The 21,019-nt window shown below is 43.4% G+C and overlaps 1 protein-coding gene across 1 annotated transcript in view; it reads right to left on the bottom strand.

The window, feature by feature from the left end:
• Positions 1–21,019, bottom strand: part of LOC126252529 (probable G-protein coupled receptor No9) — a 778,809-nt gene that overhangs the window by 216,308 nt on the left and 541,482 nt on the right. Inside the window, exon 4 of the mRNA XM_049953424.1 lies at positions 10,234–10,542. Within this exon, the coding sequence (XP_049809381.1) occupies positions 10,234–10,542 (309 nt within the window). The remainder of the gene's footprint in view (positions 1–10,233; positions 10,543–21,019) is intronic.

Below are 21,019 nucleotides of genomic sequence, written 5' to 3'. Positions count from 1 at the left end.
TATGCAGCGTCAGTGTAAAACACTAACGCAACTAAATTGCCAAGGTTTCGACCTACCTGCTGCGGTCCTTTTGAGTTAACTGCCCAGAAGAGAACCGCAGCAAGTCTGTCGAATCGCCGGCACTTCAGTTGTTTCAGTGTTTTACAATGACGCGGTCTAACACCGTAAATAATTCTACTCAAAATAACAATGCTATTTCTGTCATTTTCCACATGGAATGAGAGGACACCCTGTTCAAGTTTTTCACACTTGAAGGGCATAACTTTTCCTTTTCCAACGCCAACAAGACTTCAGACGCCGGCCACTTCTGCTTCCCCCACAACGCTCATGACCGGCGGGCAGTCTTTCTCCAGGCGCTCCTCCACCGGAGACAGTACGGGCCGTGCGATGTAAGCTCAGCGTGGTTCTGCCTACAACAGACGTGTTCGTCGATCTAACCGCGTGAATTGGCTCGCTCTCACGGTACGGCCGGCTCACGGCGACTAGTAGTGGCAAAAGTGAGAGTGAAAGGGAAGTGAGGGAGGGGAGGGGTGGTAGGGGAGCTTCGCAACAAGTCTAATTCTGCGGCCGATATTGTCAAGTTATACGGAGATGGATCGCTTCATTGTGTCTCGTTAGTGCGCTTCGTGGCAAATTCATTTACTAAGACAGTTGTGCTAATGATAAATGACAAAGAAATTAAATTTACATATAACTTAATATTTCGGTCAAGCGAAAACATGGGGCAGCTAAACTCGAAACATGACATTTCTTACGACTGATACACCATCTCCATGCATCTCATATTGGGACGAAATTTAAATTAGCGTAGAACAGTATTTAGTGACCATTTTGTTAAACGTTAAACATAAAGACATAGGACGTCAATGAATATTTTTTTATTTTTCTTATCATTGAAGCCTAAATATCAGGTACCACTTTTTGGGCACTGCTTAATTTGAAGACGAACTTTGTAAAGGAAGTCTATCAGCGAGCACCTGTGTCTGGATTTCATCCTCTTCATTTCGTAAGAAAGTTGCTTGCGGACTTATGTAGATTCAAACATTGACATAATCGTAGTTGCAGACTTGTGAAGTCATGGACATTTATGTTGCGAGACTATTTTTGTTATGAAACTTATGATGCAACTACCTGTCATACTTTAGATTTATTAGCTCAGATTTCACATTGTCAACGTCAGCTGAAAAGGAAAGTGAAATGACACTAAACTGTTCACGTAACTTTTCAAATTCCTGGAAACGAATCTCAACTTGGAGAAACTCAATGAATATACTAGCATTTTGCTTTTGTTCGAAATTCCGCTCAATTCCCGTCTTCAAAGGTGATAGCATGGAGAAACGAGCCGTGTACCCATTTCCTTGCTGAACATTCTGCACAGAGAATATCATTTTAAAGCTCTGAATAGTCACACATTTCTGAGACTAACATTCTTTTTCCTTGCAGTGCAAAATTCAGAACATTCATACGGTTGGTAATGTCACAGAGGAATACCAGTTTTGCTATACATCGTTCGATTTTCAGTTCTGCATCAGGCTTACCACTCATGTCCATTAATACATCTGTTTCATTCCGAAGTTGAAGAGCTCTATCAAGCAATTTGTCTTGACTCAGGCAGCATATTCCACCGTGACTGCTCACATCACAGTAACCGCTTTCCAATTCTTCCAAAAAGGCTCTGAACTGGCGATGTTTGAGAGCATGAGAGCGGATGAAATATGTTGTACTAATCACTTTCCTCATATTACGCTCCTAGCACAAAATTCTCTTGGTGGAGAAGAATGTATTGCAAAAATCTCCCGTCGACCGCGTAAAAATTTTACCGTCTCTTGAAGAAGTGCTACGAAACCGATATTTCGGCCAACCACAGCACCTGCGCCGTCTGTAGCCACAGAATCGAGATTCTTAGATTGCTGGCCCATTTTACCCATTTTGTCAACGCTCCCTTGCCTTCATCGGAACAAATTCACGGACAGACTAGCAACTCCGTGAACGTCATTCGCCAAATGAGCAGTATCAGACACGTCTCTGCACGCATCTAGTTCCAAATAAAATCCAATATTTTTTGCAAGAGCAATTACCTTACCTAAAACTTTAGTGGATATTTCTTGAATTCTACTTCGAGCGTTTGAAACTCTTCAAATCTCTCATGAGCTACAAACTCAGCTGCAGAAACTAAACATGTCTTTATAGACTCTAATTCAGAAAAGCTGCGCAGTCCTTTGCCAATTTGAAAAGCAATAGGGTAACTGGCTACTGTTGTTCCTCCTGTAAACAAATATATTTTTTCATAGCGGAAATGGTGAGCAAAATTATGCAGACGTTTATTGCGTTTGCATTGTTTGTTCATTACTTATTTCCGTCGCATCGCTTAACAGTGCTTGCTTTAATTTTTGCATCTTCGCTTGTCGCTCTTTGCCTTGCAGGCGCCCATAACGTTTTGAGTGAAAAGTATTGTAATGCAGTTGTAAATTGAATTTTTTCATCTGTTCAGAGCTATGAAGCACCATCGCACACAAATATTTTAGCATTCTTCACTGACTTGTGGTAAATTGATGTTAGCGTGTCTGACCTTTGGTCTGAAGTTACTTCCAACCATCATGCTACTCTGATAGAATTGAAAAGATCCACTCTCCACTTCAGGCACTGAGCCGTAGGTATTTAAGGCTACGCCAAACCTGACTATGGTCATAGCTCCGAAAGCAGTACATTGTTTGCACTTCTCCTGCGCTACGTAATGACGTCTGACAGATCCACACTACGTGAACGCTCTCCACCTCGGCTGCGAGCCAGTGTAGGCGCTCTTGCTCGCCAAGCTACCTTCTGAGCAGGTCTGGTCTGCAGTACAGCCACCAAATAGAAGCACGCCTGTTGACAAGCCAGCCTCCAGCAAAGAACCGAGGCGCTTATCTCGCCACCAACAACTTGCTTAACGACGACAACGGCACTGCAGTCATGGCACTGTCCTCCATCTTTGGTCAACCTGCTCAAAAAATGCGGTTAGCATATCCTTCCGCCGGTGCCTATTTGAACCGCTTCTCGACCGCAAGCAGGCACCAGAAGCTCACTCTCCGGACTTACATCGGCAGCGCGTAGCGGCACATCAGTCGGAGCTCACGGCAGCCGCGCCTCACCGAATCGCCAGCCGTCACCCTCGGAGCCTTCACCTCCGCGGACGCTGGCCTCCACCGGAGTCGGTTCCTCAATGGCCATCCATGAAACAACAGTATCTGCACCGATCTGCCAACCATCACCCTTGCAATCTTCGGCTCTTCTGATGCTGGCCTGCCTTCGATTCAGTGTCCCCTGAACTGGTATTCTTTCATGTGAACCTTTAACTGCCTACGTCACGACGGACTACTGTCACGAACTACGTCACGAAATCGTCATGACCCAGGAAAGACAAACTCTTGATATCACCACATTCGTACCAGATCAGGAGGAACCATTTCAGTTGTATCAATCAGAATGTAAGTTACGTGGAACATCCTTCTTCATATGCAATGTTACTTACATCTCATTCGTATGCTACTCAGAAATTCATCATTTATTGCGTACAGCCTATCACTCAAATATTATCTTTTTCATTTATAACGTCCTTTCGGGTGCCATAACACGAACAAAACTTAGTAGTTGTAAAACGACATACAGTGCCAATGTCAATAAATTCTGTGTTCTCCTATGGCATACGTTTTATTGAAAGTCGCATAGAATGTTTTTTACAAGTACTAAGGTTGAATCTGATGACGGCTGTAGCCGAAACGATGTTGTAAATAAATAAATGTATGAGAAATCTCGAAGGCTTTATTCACAAAATACACACAACGACCGCAGACCCAGTCACAATAGATTCGGAATCTAAACGTTTCAGTTGAGATCCCAACTAACTGGCTCAAATTTGACGCAAAGCTACATGCTGTTCACAAGTTAGAACGTCGGTAACGTTTCTCATTCTGTATGTGGTTATGAATATTTGGTGAACGTCTTTATTGGACCACATATTCCTACAAGGACTTCATGGCGGTGAGGATTTCCAGGACTGCTTATGGATAACCCACTTGTGTGATGTTGAGGAATGTCGTACATGCGTGACGGGGAACAGTCACAAGTTGCTGTTGATGTAACACATGTAAGGCACTAATGTGGTCCGAGGTGGATAGGTTGAACAGGGCCTGTATTTTGACCTCTACTGATTATCTGACGTCAGCCCTCTGCGTTTATCTGTTCAGGGTCATTTGATAAGTGAAGTGCATAGCCATCCCGTCGAAATGTTTGAAGAACTGGAGCAGCGAACTAAACAGTCTTGTCAAGATTTGTGAGGTAACACGGGGTTGTATAAAAAAAATTGCAACTCACAGTAGAGACGACTGTAGTTTTGCATTTAAGTGCGAGGGCAACAGTCGAAACACCTCCCTTAAGAGGTATAAGTGTAGACTGCTTTGTAACATGTAACGTGTGGAAGTAGTATCGTGTTTCTTGTTAAGGTACGTGATATGCATTTTAGATAGGGACCAAATCTAAAAGTTGCACATTTCATATACATTTGTACTACTAACCGTTTCGAGTTCACGTGTCCACACTACAATACCTGACCTGCAGCTCAGGACAAAATAAGTACTAATGTTTTGTTCTTGCCACGTGTAGTTGGAGGTGCTAACCAACCTAAAAACGTGCGACTTGTAATAACTGTAATTATTAGTCTGTAGACGACGTAAATACTGATGTAATGTCGTTCAGTGCACCGTTCACCAGTCACCAGTATAAATATCTGCACTTGTAGCGGTTACAACCTGTCTATTCGCAATTATCTTGTAAATGGACAGTTTATGAACCCATGTTTACCAGGCTGTTTCTGTCTTAATAATGACTTACATTATGGATTTTATAAAATCTGTCAATTGACTATGTATGAAATGATAAAAGAAAGAAATAAAGTTATACTAAAGTGCATATGTTGCAAGCAGTGACGTAAGCTTCCCGTCGCGTTGTCAACTTAGATCTTGTATGTAGAGTTCAAATATTTTGGTCTAAGTACAATTTTTTTTTTTGTCCGCAGCTCGTGGTCTCGCGGTAGCGTTCTCGCTTTCCGCGCACGGGATCCCGGGTTCGATTCCCGGCGGGGTCAGGGACTTTCCCTGCCTCGAGATGACTGGATATTGTTGTGTCGTCTTCATCATCAATCATCCCCATTACGGTCGGAGGAAGGCAATGGCAAACCACCTCCGCAAGGACCTTGCCTAGTCGGCGGTGCGGGTCTCCCGCATCGCCCCCTATGCTCCTCGGAGTATGGGACCTCATCATCATCATCATCATCATCATCATCATCAATATTTTTAGACAAAGAGAAGGTTACACTCCATGCATAAAACCTTGATATCTTCCTGTTTTATCGTTACATACATAGTTACTGCGCAGATTTTACTGAATCTATAATGAAAATTTTTCGGAACGTAGGTTTCCTCGGCGAATTTCATTGATCATCAGAGTCGTGGAGTCGTGTCGTTGCAACGTTTCTACAAGTTTCCTACTCGTTATTTTCAGGTGAAATGATTCTTGCTGTTGCCTCTTCTTCGCCTTTTTTATCTACAAAAGAGCGATGGTGACCACATTCTGAACTGATTACTGTCGCAAGAAAATAAAGAAATCTTTTTTTTACTCACAAAATTTCCACTGACAATAAGGTGTATTTTCCCAAATAGCATCACTATTAATAGAGTAAATACAGAGATAAACACAACCAATACGAAATGAGCAATGAAAACCAACAGAAAGGCCCTTCTCGTTAGAATTAATATTTATTTATATTATTTATGGTTTGGCATAAACACTTGGGCATGTAGAACTAAATAGTTATATGTTTCTGGACATATGTTTACGACACTTTTCTTCCCAGTTTTGACTAGTACTGCCTCCTGTAAGAGTTCGGAACAGGCAAGACATACACCGAAGCGCCAAAGAAACTGGTATAGGCATGCGTATTCAAATACAGGGATATGAAAAAAGGCAGAATATGGGGCTGCTGTCGGCAACGCCTATATAAGACAACAAGTGTCAGGCGCAATTGCTATATCGGTTACTGCTGCTACAGTGGCAGGTTATCAACATTTAAGTGAGTTTGAACGTGGTGTTGTTGTCGGCGCATGACCGATGGGACACAGCATCTCCGAGGTAGCAGTGAAGTGGGGATTTTCCTGTACGACCATTTCACTAGTGTACCGTGAATACCAGGAATCCGGTAAAACATTAAATCTCTGACATCGCTGCGGTCTGCAAGAACGGGACCAACGACGACTGAATAGAATCGTTCAATGTGATAGAAGTGCATTTGCTGCAGAGTTCAGTGCGGGGTCATCAACAAGTGTCAGCGTGCGAACCATTTAACGAAACATCATCGATACGGGCTTTCGGAGGCGAAGGCCCACTCGTGTACCCTTGATGACTGCACGATACAAAGCTTTACGCCTCTCCTGGGCCCGTCAACACCGACATTGGACTGTTGATGACTGTAAATATGTTGCCTGGTCAGACCAGTCTCGTTTCAAGTTTATCGAGCGGACGGACGTTTACGGTTATGGAGACAGCCTCATGAATCCATGGACCCTGCATGTCAGCAGAGGACTGTTCAAGCTGATGGAGGCTCTGTAATGGTGCGGGGCGTGTGCAATTGGAGACAGCCTCATAAACCCATGGACAATGCATGTCAGCAGAGGACTGTTCAAGCTGATGGAGGCTCTGTAATGGCGTGGGCGTGTACAGTTGGAGTGACATGGGACCCCTGATACGTCTAGATACGACTCTGACAGGTGACACGTACTTAAGCATCCTGTCTGATCACCTCCATCGTTTCATGTCCATTGTGCAATCCGACAGCAATTCCAGCAGGACAATGCAACACCCCACACGTCCAGAATTGCTACAGATTGGCTCCAGAAACACTCTTCTGCGTTTAAACACTTCCGCTGGCCAGCGAACGCCCCAGACATGAACATTATTTAGCATAACTGGGATGCCCTGCGATGTGCTGTTCAGAAGAGATCTCCGCTCCCTCGTACTCTTACGGATTTATGGACAGCCTGCAGGATTCATGGTGTCAGTTCCCTCCAGCACTACTTCAGAAATTAGTCGAGTCCATAACACGTCGTGTTGCGGTACTTCCGCGTGCTCGCGGGGTCCCTATACGATATTAGGCAGGTCTACTAGTTTCTTTGGCTGTTCAGTATATAAGAGGCACGTCCACAAGCTGGTTTTGTTGAAGAATTTCAGCACCGTTTCGACGTTTTTCATACTCGTCATCTCCAGCGACTTGAGGATGATGAGCAGGAAAGGCATTGAAACGGTTCATCAGGGCGAATCTGTAAACGACATAATAGCCCACAACAGTATAAGGATAGAATTTTCACCCGGGAGAGAATTATACATCCCCACTTTTTGTAAAGAGACACAAAGTCGTTTAACTCGCTTAGGTGAATTAGACATTAATATCAGGTGTTAGTCGTATTCGTACAACGAACAACTAGTCAACTGTTGACGACTAGCTTCTGTTGTCTACGCCACTGTTTCGGAGCTGCAGTTGGTATCGTATCGTTTCAACAAAGTGTAGTCCATTATTGTCGCAAACTGACTATCGACTTAGGCTACAGTTTAAAGAAGGCAAATCCAGTCCAGTAAGAAATAAGTAATGTTATGTACCCAACTGTGATTCGGACAAACAAGTTACAAAACAAACTCATGCTTCATTGTTTTATGAGCCGCATATAGGCCTAATATTGCTATAATGTCGACAAATGAGATAGACAAATAAGATACATTAGCGGAAGGCATTAAATATGAGATTTTAACCTCTCGTCCAAGGTCCATACTGGATAATCGTTTAAACTTTAAGGCATGGGAAATACCTTAAAATATGGAATGTTTTGAAACACTAACTGCTATTATCTTGGTGTTTCAGTCTAAGATTCGCCTGCGAAAAGCTATGTCCCTAGTTGGAATACCGATCTGGCATATAGTTTTAATCCGGCAGAACGCGTCAGCGTATGAGTAAACTATCTGATCAAAAGTATCCAGACACCTCTACTAATGCGTAATGGACCAGCAGGTGTCACTAGAGGCAGACCGGCCAACGCAAATGAAGGCAGAGACTACCGTGTTGTCAGATTTGATCGGTAAGGAGAGCTCAATGACTTCGAACGACGACTATCATTTGGATCTCAACTACATAACACATCCATCAGGGACACGTCTGGCCTTTTAAGGCTGCCCGAATAGACTATTGGTTATGTCAGTGCAAAGTGGAAAAGCTAAGAGAATCTATAGGTAAACGAAGACCTGCAAAAGACAGCATGAAATCAGTGAATGGAATCACTAATGAAAGGAGTAGGATGGAACGATCAAGCAACTCGTCGTGAGTCACATATTGCTGTAGTCAGTGCTAAGCCGTGCTTGAGGTGGCGTAAAGAGCGACGGCAATGGGAAGTTGATGGTGAAAGCGAGTGATTCGGAGTGGCGACTCACGCGGCATCCTGTATCAGTAAGATGGAAGGGTTTGGACTTAGCGAAAGCCTGTAGAACGGTACCAGCACTGAAGTACGGATGTGATGGTGTTACGCTACAGGCGTATCTTAGGCAGTTAAGGTATACATCCCCTACTGAACATAGGAAAAACGCTAGATGCGGAAGAACTCGAACACATTTTACAACACTCTTTAATGCGTGAAGCAGAGGAACAGTTCGCACACGATGACTCTTTAAATCAGTATAATAATGCACCTTATCACAGAGCAGCATCTGTGAGGCAATGCTCTCGGAAAGATAACATTCCAGAAATGGACTGGCGTTCCCATAGTCCCAATCCGAACCCAATGGAACACCTTAGAAGGAAGACTTTACTCCAGATCCCAACCTCCTACATCACTAGCTTCCCTGGATTCGGCTCTTGAGGAAGACACGTCGCTGAAATGCAATGGGATGCAATATATAGGACTGACGCAGCGTTACATTTCACAGCGCAGCAGTGAACACATTAGGCATGTACGCTTGGGTCACACCAACAAATCTGCTGTGGTCGAACATAGTATTGACGAGGACACCTTCGATTTCGAGGACACAAAGAAAATATGCAGTACAAACGGATTTTGGGACTCAGTAATCAAAGAGTCCATAGAAATACAGTTACACGACAACCTAATCAACCGCGACAGTGGCTACCATCTCAGCACAGCCTGGGAGCCTGTAATCAGGAAAATCAGAGTAGAACGTTCCGTTTCACCAAGGGCCGCAGACGGAGCAGACAGAGACGGACGCCGGGACTCGAACCCCGCGCACGCGATCCCCCAACCACCGGCCGATCCAGGCGCATCGGGCGATTCCGCGGGCGCGTGATTGGCCGGCCGCGGGAAGCGGAGAGCGGTCCAGCAGAGATATAAGCTCGCGACCGACGATATCCCGACACTTCGCCTGTACGTGTACCTGGTCCTGATCCGGCCAGTCATGGAATATGGGTGCCCTGTCAGGGGATACGCGGCAAAGCAGCACCTGGACAAACTCCAGAGGCTGCAGAACCGCGCCCTCAGGAGGGCATTGCATTTCCCCCTTGGATTCCCCATAGACGATCTGCACGCCGCAGCTGAAATCCCACTGCTGAGAGAGCGTTTCCAAGATCTGGCAAGGGCTTTCTATGAAGGTTCTTCCAGATCAGGAAACGCCCTCATCCACTCCCTAGGTCGGTATGACATGTCCCGCGACAAGTCGAAGAGAAAATCCCAACACCCAATCCCTTAATCCTGTTCCTTCCTATATAACACCAATCATCTCGCCTACCTCAGGCAAGTACCAGACACAGACAGAACAATCATCACATATCACAGACACCAAAAAAACTATAGAAAAATCACACACACACGTTCGCAGGGGAGTAAAAGCCGAAAGGCTACAAACTCCCCCTCACACTACCCCAAAGAGGGGAAAGTAAAAGATGAGAGCAGCAGATATCCCGACACTTCGCCTGAAGATGATGGAGGCGCATTCCATCGAAACGTTGCTACGAGACGACGATGCTACTGGGCTGACAACCCGTGAAGAATTCATGTACGTCGCTGAAAGTGTCACCAGCAGAGATCAACCCGTCATAAGGGCGGAGGGTGGACATATCCCTTATTAACGTCCACTAATAGGTGCCGGATACTTGTTGATCAGGTAGAGTACTAGTGGACGGCGCACGCGGAGTGCGGCTCGGCCTACCTGACACTGATCTTGACACGCCGCGCCGACGGCGACCGGCCGGCCACCGAGGAGGGGCTGGGCGAGGGCTGTCCGCTGCCGGAGCCGCCGCCGCCACCGTCGTGGTTGCTGTTGAGCGAGCCGCGGCCGCGGTGGATGCGCAGCGTCAGCCGCTGGTCGTCGAAGCGCGAGTGCACGCCGCGCGTCGTGCGGAAGCCCTGGTTGATGGCGTGCGTGGTGCGCACCGCTGCCCGGTAGATGCGCCAGTAGAAGAACAGCATCACCAGCATCGGCAGGTAGAACGAGCCCAGCGCCGAGTACAGCACGTACCTGCGGGACCGCAACGCCAGTTGTCAACGCAGTGCCGTACGGCTGGGATCGTGCCATTTGCGCCACTTCTCTAGCCGTGACTGCAAACAGGAGATCGGCAATAGCTGCAGCTGGTACACAGCACAACGCACTGTCGCAAGTCATAAAATCAATATTAAAAATCACAGTGGATAATAAAATCGTAACCCTTAGGAGACATCGTGCTAACATCTCGTAACACCGTCTCTGACCCTGAAAATGGCCTGAAGTCGTCGTGGAGGAGACACCACAAGTATTTTCAGGAATGCTATAACAAGCCGCAGCCCTCATGGATGATACGTTCTCGCAGAGCTACCAAATTGCTAAGTATCACCCGTTTCTCCAAGCAGTCCCAAAAATGTTCTAAAGCCGTCGGCACACCGACCGTGCATCCGAACGTTGAGCGTTGAGCGTGCTGAGTTTCTGACGTCATAGCGTGGAATAGCACGTTCGGGAGTCTTTCCGAACGTGCAGAGCAATATCTGGCATGTCAGATATTCTGAGCGTGCGTCTGAGCGTTGACCAATGAGATGGCATAACGCCACCTACGTCACACGCAAGCCGTCTCCCTTCAGTACAGAGTTGTGAGGCACCATGTTGGCATTAATTTCAAGCCTGTATGTACATATGCCGTTTCTGAGCATCAGAAAATTGCGAATCACTGGAAAACCCGTTGTTAATTGTGTTATTCGTTCCAATAAAATAATGAGAAACATCACATTCGTGGCAAAAGAATTATTGTAACTTGCGTATTATGAGGGTATGCTATTTGAAGGCAGCGACACACTGAAGATCCACCCGAAACACATTGTTCTTGGTACAATTTGTTATAATTACATTTCAGTTAGTAACATAATTATCTACGGTTAACGTTTTTATCAAGAGGTAACACAATATGGCTAAGAATAAGGAGCGGGTTGGTGGTTTAGCGCAGTGAGTTGCGTCTCTGTCCAGTAATGGAATTTTACGCGCGCCCGTTGAGATAACAGTGTGATTTACGAACTAGAAACATCCCTCAACTGCCGCAGGAGTGGGTTGCGGTCGCGTATACCACGTTGGGGCCCACGTACCGTATGCACAAGTCGCATCCTTCCTGAGTGTTCGGCAGCACGTTGAACTTGGCACGCTCAACGTTAACGTTCGACAGCACCGTCTGTGTGCCGACAGCTTAAGGGATTAACACCGGGTAATTTAGTAGACATGTAGAGGTGTGATAGGGTGGCTGTCTTTTTTTGTCAAACCAAGAACGTATAAGCTGAGCCCCGTCTCTACAGCTGTTGTTAATGAGGGTGTGGTGTGTCACTTGTGCTGTTTTGCATCCCCCCCCCCCCCCTCCCCCATGATGATAATGTCAGTTGCCTGACCTACAGCGAAAGAAAACACCCTATATGGTCATGAAAGTTAATTAAAGAAAAATTAATGTCACGCAACTGAAACGTCTTACCGGGAGGAAATTAATAGGCCTGGCCCAACCAGACATGACAATAAGGGTACCACACTATGCACATAGACGTTTTAATGATAGTTATAGTGACTGTTTGTTTCTATTATAGATTAGATAATACCCGCTGTAATCTATAACAACAAGTGGTCCCTATAACTACAAAACTTATTCTCGTAAAATAAAACATATGAGTTACCCACTGACATAGACAATTAAGCATTAAATACTTTGGCAAGCGAGCTGTAACATCGGCATTGGTGGGAGGGCACGTTAAACACACAAATATGGCCAGTGAAGAAACATGGGTAGAAAATTACAGGAAGAATAGAGAAAAATAGGATAGAATACAGTGAGAGTGCCAATGCGGATACTGAAAGCAAACCAGCTAGCTCCGAAGTATTAAATCGCAATAACTGGCTCCTGAAGGGAGTTGCCGATTGCAACGACGGCGCATCTTACGATACTCACAAAGCAGCGGCAGTAGCGGCTGACTAATCTCAGTCCAGGTCTCTTTTTGCCCTCACTACTCGAGTGCAAACATCCTTCTGTGCAACCGCAAATCTCGGCTCACCTGGCGCCTAGCAGCAAGTCCTTAATTCACAATCTCCTAACATGAATTGTACTCTCTGGCCCCCTAGCGTGAAGTGTCTTCATTGTGGACGCTCTGTAACTTGGCTGCTTTCCGCCAGATCAGGAATTGGCAAATACTGCGAGTTTCGTTCAATCAAATTCAGGGAAAGATGTTAAACAATCTCCTGCTCTTGCGGATTTTTGCTATTTTCAACCAATAGTGCACTGAGGTGGTGAGGAAGGCAGAAAATCTCCCCCACTACACTGCACAAATTTGGAACAGATGAATAAGATAGTAGACACGTAGGCACAGCCGAGAAGCTGCATGTTCTACGAAATAAATTACGGTAAGAACCAGCAGAACAAGAAGATTAAACCGAACGTTATTTCGTGGCGTCGTAACGAAGATCCACACGATCCTCTGGGACGGGAGGCTTGGCTAGGGATCTGTTATCTTGCTAAAAGGTTTCTGCAAGGAATACAATGTTTTTCCGACAGAATGCGACCGTCCCCAATCCTAGGCGGACAGGGTGGTCTACCTGTTCGTCTACCTGTAGCTGCAGCTTCGCCTCGGCACTGAAACATTTAAATGGTGACCAGCTCCTCTTAAAAGTATTCTTATCTGTCGCTAGCCAGATTTTAGGCTTCCAGCTGAGTAGTTCCGACACTGTATTAAAATAGAGAAGTGAAGAGAATGGAGGGAGTACTGAATCTCAGTAGTCATTATCATAGTCTCCATCAGTAATCGATTATTCGATTATTTGACTAAAGGAAATGAATAGAGAATATTCTAAAATATGTTGGGGGCATGTTTCCGAGAAGACAGAACTCGTAAAAGGGGAGTGCCCACAGCAGACTCATCACGAAGATGTGGAACAAAGAGCAACGCCGATCAAGCAACGCCGATCACCGAGAATATGGAAATATGGTTAATGTTCACCGTAAACTAACGAGTGTACCTAAGCCATGGTACGAAAAATAAACCCACAACACTACAGGATCACCCATGGCCCAAAATATACCCTCCACACACTGCGATAAACGCATCAGTGGGCCGTCGGTGCGCTAGATGCCTTGCATTATTTGAAAAGAGGCAAATTTTCGACTCTTTGGACCACAGATTTGCAACTCGTTGGACCACTCCCACGCCTGCTGTCAGCTACTGCCCTGTGTCTGTGTTGTTTGGTCCACTGAAGGTTTGCAGTTGTATGTGCCGCTGTGGACGTTGGTATTCTGCGATGTACCCAACTCCAGTTGTCAACTGCGTGCAGTTCCATTCTCAGTGTTCGCAAGGAAAGTGGTTGAGAAGGACCTGCATTCACTGACAGTGACAAATCCTGCCTGGTTCCAAACCGATTTTCATAGCCAATGCCTGACACTCGTCTCCCGTTCTTGTTGGCCACGATTATTTTACGACTGCTGTTCTTACACTGTCTTGCATAGCTGCGACTAGTACACCATTCCTTGTAGACAGGTTCATCATTCTCAACAAACTGAGGAACTACTTTCACGGTGTTGTCGTGGGAACACCTAAACTAAACACAATATCTCCTTTTTGTCATTGTTATACGTCTCCACGTCGACCCATCTTAATGCGCTGATTTCCACAGCCGTCTAGCAAATGCATATCACCTCTTTGCCTTAGCTTACGTCAGCGGCGGAGGGTCATATTACCGCTTGGAATCAGTTATACACAATCTGCGGCTCTCAAAAGGGACCTGTGTGCTTACATATGTTTTTTTACATATTCGTAATGCACCGTTATCAGTTCCGTTTATTTTTATCATCCTCAGCGTCAAATGCCTCGTCTTCTACCTCACTCGCTCACCTCTGTTCGTCACAAAAGATGTTGTTAAATGCAAAAGTCAATCGGATATCGTGAAAAATAGCTAGTATCGTCAAACAGACGGAGTGGCGTTGTCTTTGACTGACGAAAGGATGAAGCTGATCAAGGAAGAGTTGAGAATTTTAGTTGCCAGAGATTGGGTAAAATTAATTGAAATGGGCAGCAACCGTCAGTACCAAATTGAGATAAGAGTAAGACAGGAAGATAACTTATATTTTAATACGGGAGCAAGATTACAATAAGACCAAGGCAACGAAGATTCAGAAGTAGAGTGCCAGTGGGGAAGATTACGCTCTACAGTAAAAGAGCTCTACTGATATTAGACATTGATACAGGAGCAGAGTGCCTTCAAGTTCTTTTGACAACTTGTCTACTTTATTCGTAACTAAAGAAAAGCCATCCCTGTTGTTAATAAGAATTTTATCAAGTCCCTGTCCGGTTTCTACCTTCATTTGGCGTTGGTTCTCTACACCGAAGTTTCCCAATCTGCTTGAGAATGGCCTAATGTAAAGGCAGAAACCGGTCGTGGACTTCACAAACTTCTTATTAGCAACTGAGGCAGCTTTCCGTCAGCTGTTGAGTTTGGAAATCAGCACGCTCTGAACTTGGAGATATTAAGAGTTATTCTGAATTGTTAACTAACTATTATCATTCTTCAAGAACGAGCCTGTGACGTTCATTTACAATAATCATCTGATTTATGCCACATGTTGTTGGTACAACGATAGTCATCTCACCTTGCAGATGTAAAACATTTATGTAAAGAAATTTAACTTCGATGTGAGTCTGCAAAACGAGGAAGTACAGATTTATGCAACTTGGTGGTTAGGAACTACAAGATTCCACGCCAACGACATAGAAAACTTGGATCCTTTCTTCAAGTTTATCGCCCTCACTTGGTTGAAACTATTCTGTTACGAAAGTATTAAATTTTTCTTACTTTCAATTATTTGCCGCAACTTAACTTAATAGTTACAACGATGGCTGGATTTAGAGGGGTGATACTCACTCAATTCACTCACACTAAGAAGGCTCACGCCATTCTAGGAGACCCGGAGAGACAAAAATTCAAGCCGGCCGGAGTGGCCGAGCGGTTCTAGGCGCTAAAGTCTGGAACTGCAAGACCGCTAGGGCCGCAGGTTCGAATCCTACCTCGGGCATGGATGTGTGTGATGTCCTTAGGTTTGTTAGGTTTAAGTAATTCTACGTTCTAGGGGACTGATGATCTCAGAAGTTAAGTCCCATAGTGCTCAGAGCCATTTGAACCATTTTTTGAACAAAAATTCAAGCTTTTGAATTCCTTTTTAACAGTTAATAAACACTTAAAGAAAAACAAGTAACTGACATGCTATATTTTTGTAGGAAGATGATCCACTTAGTAGTTACGTTTTTTTAAAGAAAGAAATTAAATCAATTTCTTAATCTGGGTACGACAGACGCATAATTGGCAAATGACGTACTGAAGTATTCCACCATGGCTGCTTTTGACAATCGTTCACTTTATTATGTTTCGCACGATTGACCAATTTCAGCCTTACATGCCATTTTCGAAAGCAGTCTACAAAGAAACAGATTAAGTTTGGCTTACTGAAATTCGAAGATAATATTTCACAACGGACAGCCTAAAATAGTAGTTATAGGTGTCGATGTGTTTGTTATAGGAGTATCCTGTTATTAAACGGCGGGTGAGGCTTATCAGAGAGCAACCAGATAACGTGGGAGCGTTACAGTTAAACCTAGAATGCATACTGCCTAAAGTAAAAGTCTTTTTCATAACTAACACGACGTTATATGAGCTCCCTTCCTTTGTACACCAAAAGCAACTTCTTTCCACTCGGGGAAAAGTTACAGCAAAGATAGAGTAATTTGAAGCAGTGTGCCCATAAATCGATTATGAGCCAGAGACATAACGTAGTGTACGCTGTTATATGCATATGTTCAAAGGTACAAGCTCAAATTCAGAACGAAAGGTGCGCCAGGGCATCAAATGCGCTTGCAGAGTGCAGTGAAATCCCGGGAAAGGGGGGGGGGGGGGCAAGTAAGTCTGTATTATACTTTGGACGTCAAATAATCGGAAATATGACTCTCCCAGAGGGCGCATTAATAGAAATATAAGTTGTGTCTACGTAACTCCACACATATGACAAATAATTTTTAGCTAGACAACGACGTTTATGACGGTAGATAGCGTACGTTCAGAGTCTGAATATTTATTGTAATATAAGGCTCGCGAAATGTCTGCTGGAAGAGTAGTAGACATACTCATAGCTGAAAAGGAGCATGAACCGAAAGTGTCTGCCAGAAACAGTATGGTGCGGAAACTGACACGTACCATATGGGGAGCTCACCCACGCGCCCTGAGAACTAGAGTGCCTGTGTTATTCCAGTGCTTAATATGCATGTTCGGCATGGCACAAGTCCAACCCCGCCAGAAACACATATGTGACGCTTAATGAGACCTGTCGCGTTGTCACGGATTGTTTAAGACCTACACCCGTAGAGAAACTCGACTGTCTTCTAGAAATTAGACGCGAGACAACTGCTAGATGCGAGAAAAGCAACGCTATGACTACGGGAGACCACCCTTTATATGGTCGTCAGCCAGCATATCCTCGGCTGAAATCAAGAAGAGCTTACTGTCAACTACTGAAGCTGTTACGGCAGTGCCACAGCAAACAGGGATATCGAAGAGGCGGGGGAAATGTCAACATTTGGGTAACTGAGTGCCTCCGAAGGAAGAGCTCTCCTGGTCATTCAGTGGACAACATGGAAGGCTCTCAGCACACTACGCTCTAATACAACGAGATGCAAGATAAGCGTGTAGAAGTGAGGCGTCCCTGTGGAGTCAGTGTTTTGCAAATGTGATGCTGTGTGGGCTAACAACCATCTAATACAGTGTACATCTCCAGCAATCTGACGAGGGAGACATCGAATGCACTCGACGTGGTAAATTTCTTGTCAACCATGTATCAACTGATGTCAATGATCGATTTACTTTTGTTGATTATATGCAATACTTTGTACTTCTGAAAAGATAACACAAAAATAAATATGGAAAGGAAAATTTTTAAGCCATGTAATCCAACTTCAGACAACGTACCATACAATAGGCACTAAGCCGATGACACATTGGGCCTATTTAACGACTGTCAAAACAGAAATCAGTCACACTTAAATTCTTTGCATCCGGAAACACATTTCACTTGTGAATTGTAGAGTAACGGAAGTATCAGTGTTTTAGACATTAAAATAATGAATAATCATTACAAACATAAAAGTTATCATTTACCGGATGACGACTGCTACTGACTTATTAATACACAATGAATTTTGACATCCTAAAGAAATCATATTTTCATTCAATGATTTTCGGGTTATTAAACTTCAGCTTGACAGAGATAAAATCCACATAGAACTTGCAATTTTGCAGCATTTAGCCTCAGCAAATTGTTACAAACCTAAGATCGTTAGTCAAATACAAAGGATGATTCAGCAACCTCAAACGATGTCGTTTTATGTATCCCGCAATGTTATATCCCTCCTTTAAAAACCACGCACGAGATTTTCGTATTCTCTCAGTCGCTAGTCGCCAACTATTAGTCCTACAGAAAAAATTAACAAGATCTTTTTTGGAGGAAATTTCATGTAGTTACATGATTTATTGGAATACGTTTTCGTTAGAGGCCGTAGTTTTCGAGTTATTCAAGAACAAAGTACCAAAATGACCTTCAAACTCACCAACGCTGCCACACTCACACCCCAACGATTAAAATTCTAGTGAAATGTTAACAGCACTCGTTCCTCCATAATGTACAAAACTTTGCGACTGTACGACTCATTTCCGAAATTAGAACTCTTATGGTACTCATTGACGAGCCTTATTACGCCACCGGCTTAGTCGAGCATATACAAACTGCAAAATAAACGTGTGTGTAAATTTTACCTAATACTTTTTGAATTTTAACTATATAAAACGAATAATTACATCGTTGCATTCGTGAGGTCTTCTACGATACTACTGTGCTTATAAGGGTTAAATTTCGATCGAATTATCAACATAATTAGTTATAGCGTAACGTTTGTGAAAGTCATTTTTCTTTCTTTATTACCCACAAAGCCACATTTAGATTAATAATGTAAACGGAATAACAAACTACGCTGGAGTAGACACCAAAAACGGTCCAATAGGCGTATCGAGAATAGTTTGTGTAGTCGGAAATGTTTGTGCAATGGCAGCAGGGATTGCTACCAACAACCTGCTAGAAATACTGACTGGTGAGGGATGAGTGTGGTGATGGAGGTGCGTTTGAAGGCCACTTTCGTACGTTTTTCTTGAATAACTCGAAAACCTTTGCCTCCAACTGGAACGTACCCCAGTACAAAATTTAACTACATTAAATTCCCTATAAAAAAAAATCTGTTCATTTTTTCTGTAGGAGAATACTGTGCGCATAGCAAGCCAGGGAATATGAAAATCTCGCTTATTTTGAAGGCCAGTTATAACATTGCGGGTTGCAAAAAACTACATCGGTAAGGAGAGCTGGGTCATCCTGTGTAGTAAGGAACGGAAAGATCAGTGAAGAATAACAATAAATGTTTATTATTCATGAAAATCCGCACAATGAAAAATACAGAACAAGCAAAATTACGAAGCTGATTACAACACTCTAGTCCTAGTTTTAATAATGACATTCTTATTCTTTTGCCGTTTTTTGCATGATATCTTTCACAGCACTCATTACACAGTTCAAACATGTAATCTTCATTCGGCTTGACGAAAATCTTGTTTTGTAACAACTTGTGGTGGTATCCATGTGTTGTGTATCGTGCTACCACTTTTCAGTGTTCGTAATTCGCCTGATTCCACTATTTTGTCATTATGGCATCGGTTGAGTAGAAGACGTTTTAGCTAAAGTTTTGGTTTTCTATGAGTATTTGCCGTGTGCTCTCTTAGGCGTTGGAGGTGGACCGGACATCTACATTCTAATGTCTTCTATGAAGAAGGTTTCTTTCAATAAGACGAACGCCAGTCTTGAAGGCTCTGTCTTCCCGACGTCAAGGATTTGTTTCATATGAACGGATTTGAGTTTCTCTATGTTACGATGATACTGACTTTTATAATTTATTAGTTTTACTGGTTGTTGAGCTCCGTGACTGCGGATTAAATTATATTAAGGAATACACCAACCAGTCACTTTTTTATGTATTTTCTATTTAAGCTAATACGCGTTTCGGGCTTTCACCCTTCTTTAGTCAGCGTAATTCATATTTGAATGTTCAGACAGTAGATCGTTACAACGTCGACAGAAAACTGAATGCTGCAGCTGTCTTGTGCAAAATAACAATTTTCTTTTTAGTTTCTAAACTTCACGAGCTGTATATTTACTGTATATTGCTGCTTAGCTTACTTGCTTTCTACTCTGCTTGTTGTTATTCAGATTTTTGCATTTATATATGTGGTACGAACACTTTCCTACTTCTATCTTGCACAGTAACACTACAGTATTAGCCATATTGGCTACTGATATCTTTGTCTGCATCCGAAAATTATATCTATGGTCAAAGTTATATTTTGCTTACAGGTTCTACTATGGCCACAGTTTTATTTTGCTTACAGGTTCTGTATGACTAAAATGAACTGAAACTGCTTAGCGTGAACGTGCTGAGGATTCTGTATGGTCATTAAGCAACTGCATTAGTGACTTTAATCAGATTAAATGAAATATCATAAAAATAAAAATGTTACACATTTTATATAAAAAATTAATATTATATATTTCACTCATAGTTGTAATGACCTCTGTAAACGATGAAGAAAGAACGATGGATTTACATTCCGTAGCACTACTAGATTTGTGCACTGTATGGGCTCATCCTGGATAGCTCAAAATGGATTAAGCTTTTCCATGGCTGTACTTAGTGTGTGACTGTATGAGAAAATTTTGGAAATTCATTGGAGAAATATTGTTGGGTAGCTCTGTTTTGTCATTTAGGATGTCATCTGTGGATGCACTTCTGTGAAAGTGAATTTCACTTTCTTCCAGTGAGGTCATTCCACACTCTAGATGGGTTATAAGGGACATGTTGCAGGTGTAATGTGTGATAAATAGTAAGAACATGTTAAACACGAAATCTGTTTTGATGCCTGCGAATGTTTTGCGGAAGGAAGACGGATAGAGGTATAGAATACTGTCCTCCAAATGGAACATACTGTGTGTCCTCACACGACAGAAGTAAAGTCACCAACTCTTTATTTACTCAATGGACCAATGCGACAAGTGAACTTCCACAAACTCACACGTAGCGAGGAGGGTTGAAACATTGCCATGAAACATGACTGCTAATAACTCTATACTTACGCTTTTATTCAGTTGCCGGTCTCTTAGTTAAACGCTTTCGAAAATTGAGATCGGAAAGAAAGAACATTCGATCCACGGTCACATCATAACCGCAGTAGACCTCAGAAAATCTGTCAATTTACATAAATATGGTCTCTCCGAAGTTGAATTCGTCTACTAAAAGTCACAGAAACATTAATATGGGCGCAGGATAAACTTACGAATGTCTTCATCCACCTAAGCGGATTTAATTTGTTCATC

Source organism: Schistocerca nitens, chromosome 4 (genome assembly GCF_023898315.1).
Source record: "Schistocerca nitens isolate TAMUIC-IGC-003100 chromosome 4, iqSchNite1.1, whole genome shotgun sequence".
Classification (NCBI taxonomy): Eukaryota; Metazoa; Arthropoda; class Insecta; order Orthoptera; family Acrididae; genus Schistocerca; species Schistocerca nitens.
The sequence above is the reverse complement of the archived record's forward strand: the minus strand, read 5'-3'. Positions and strand labels throughout refer to the sequence as shown.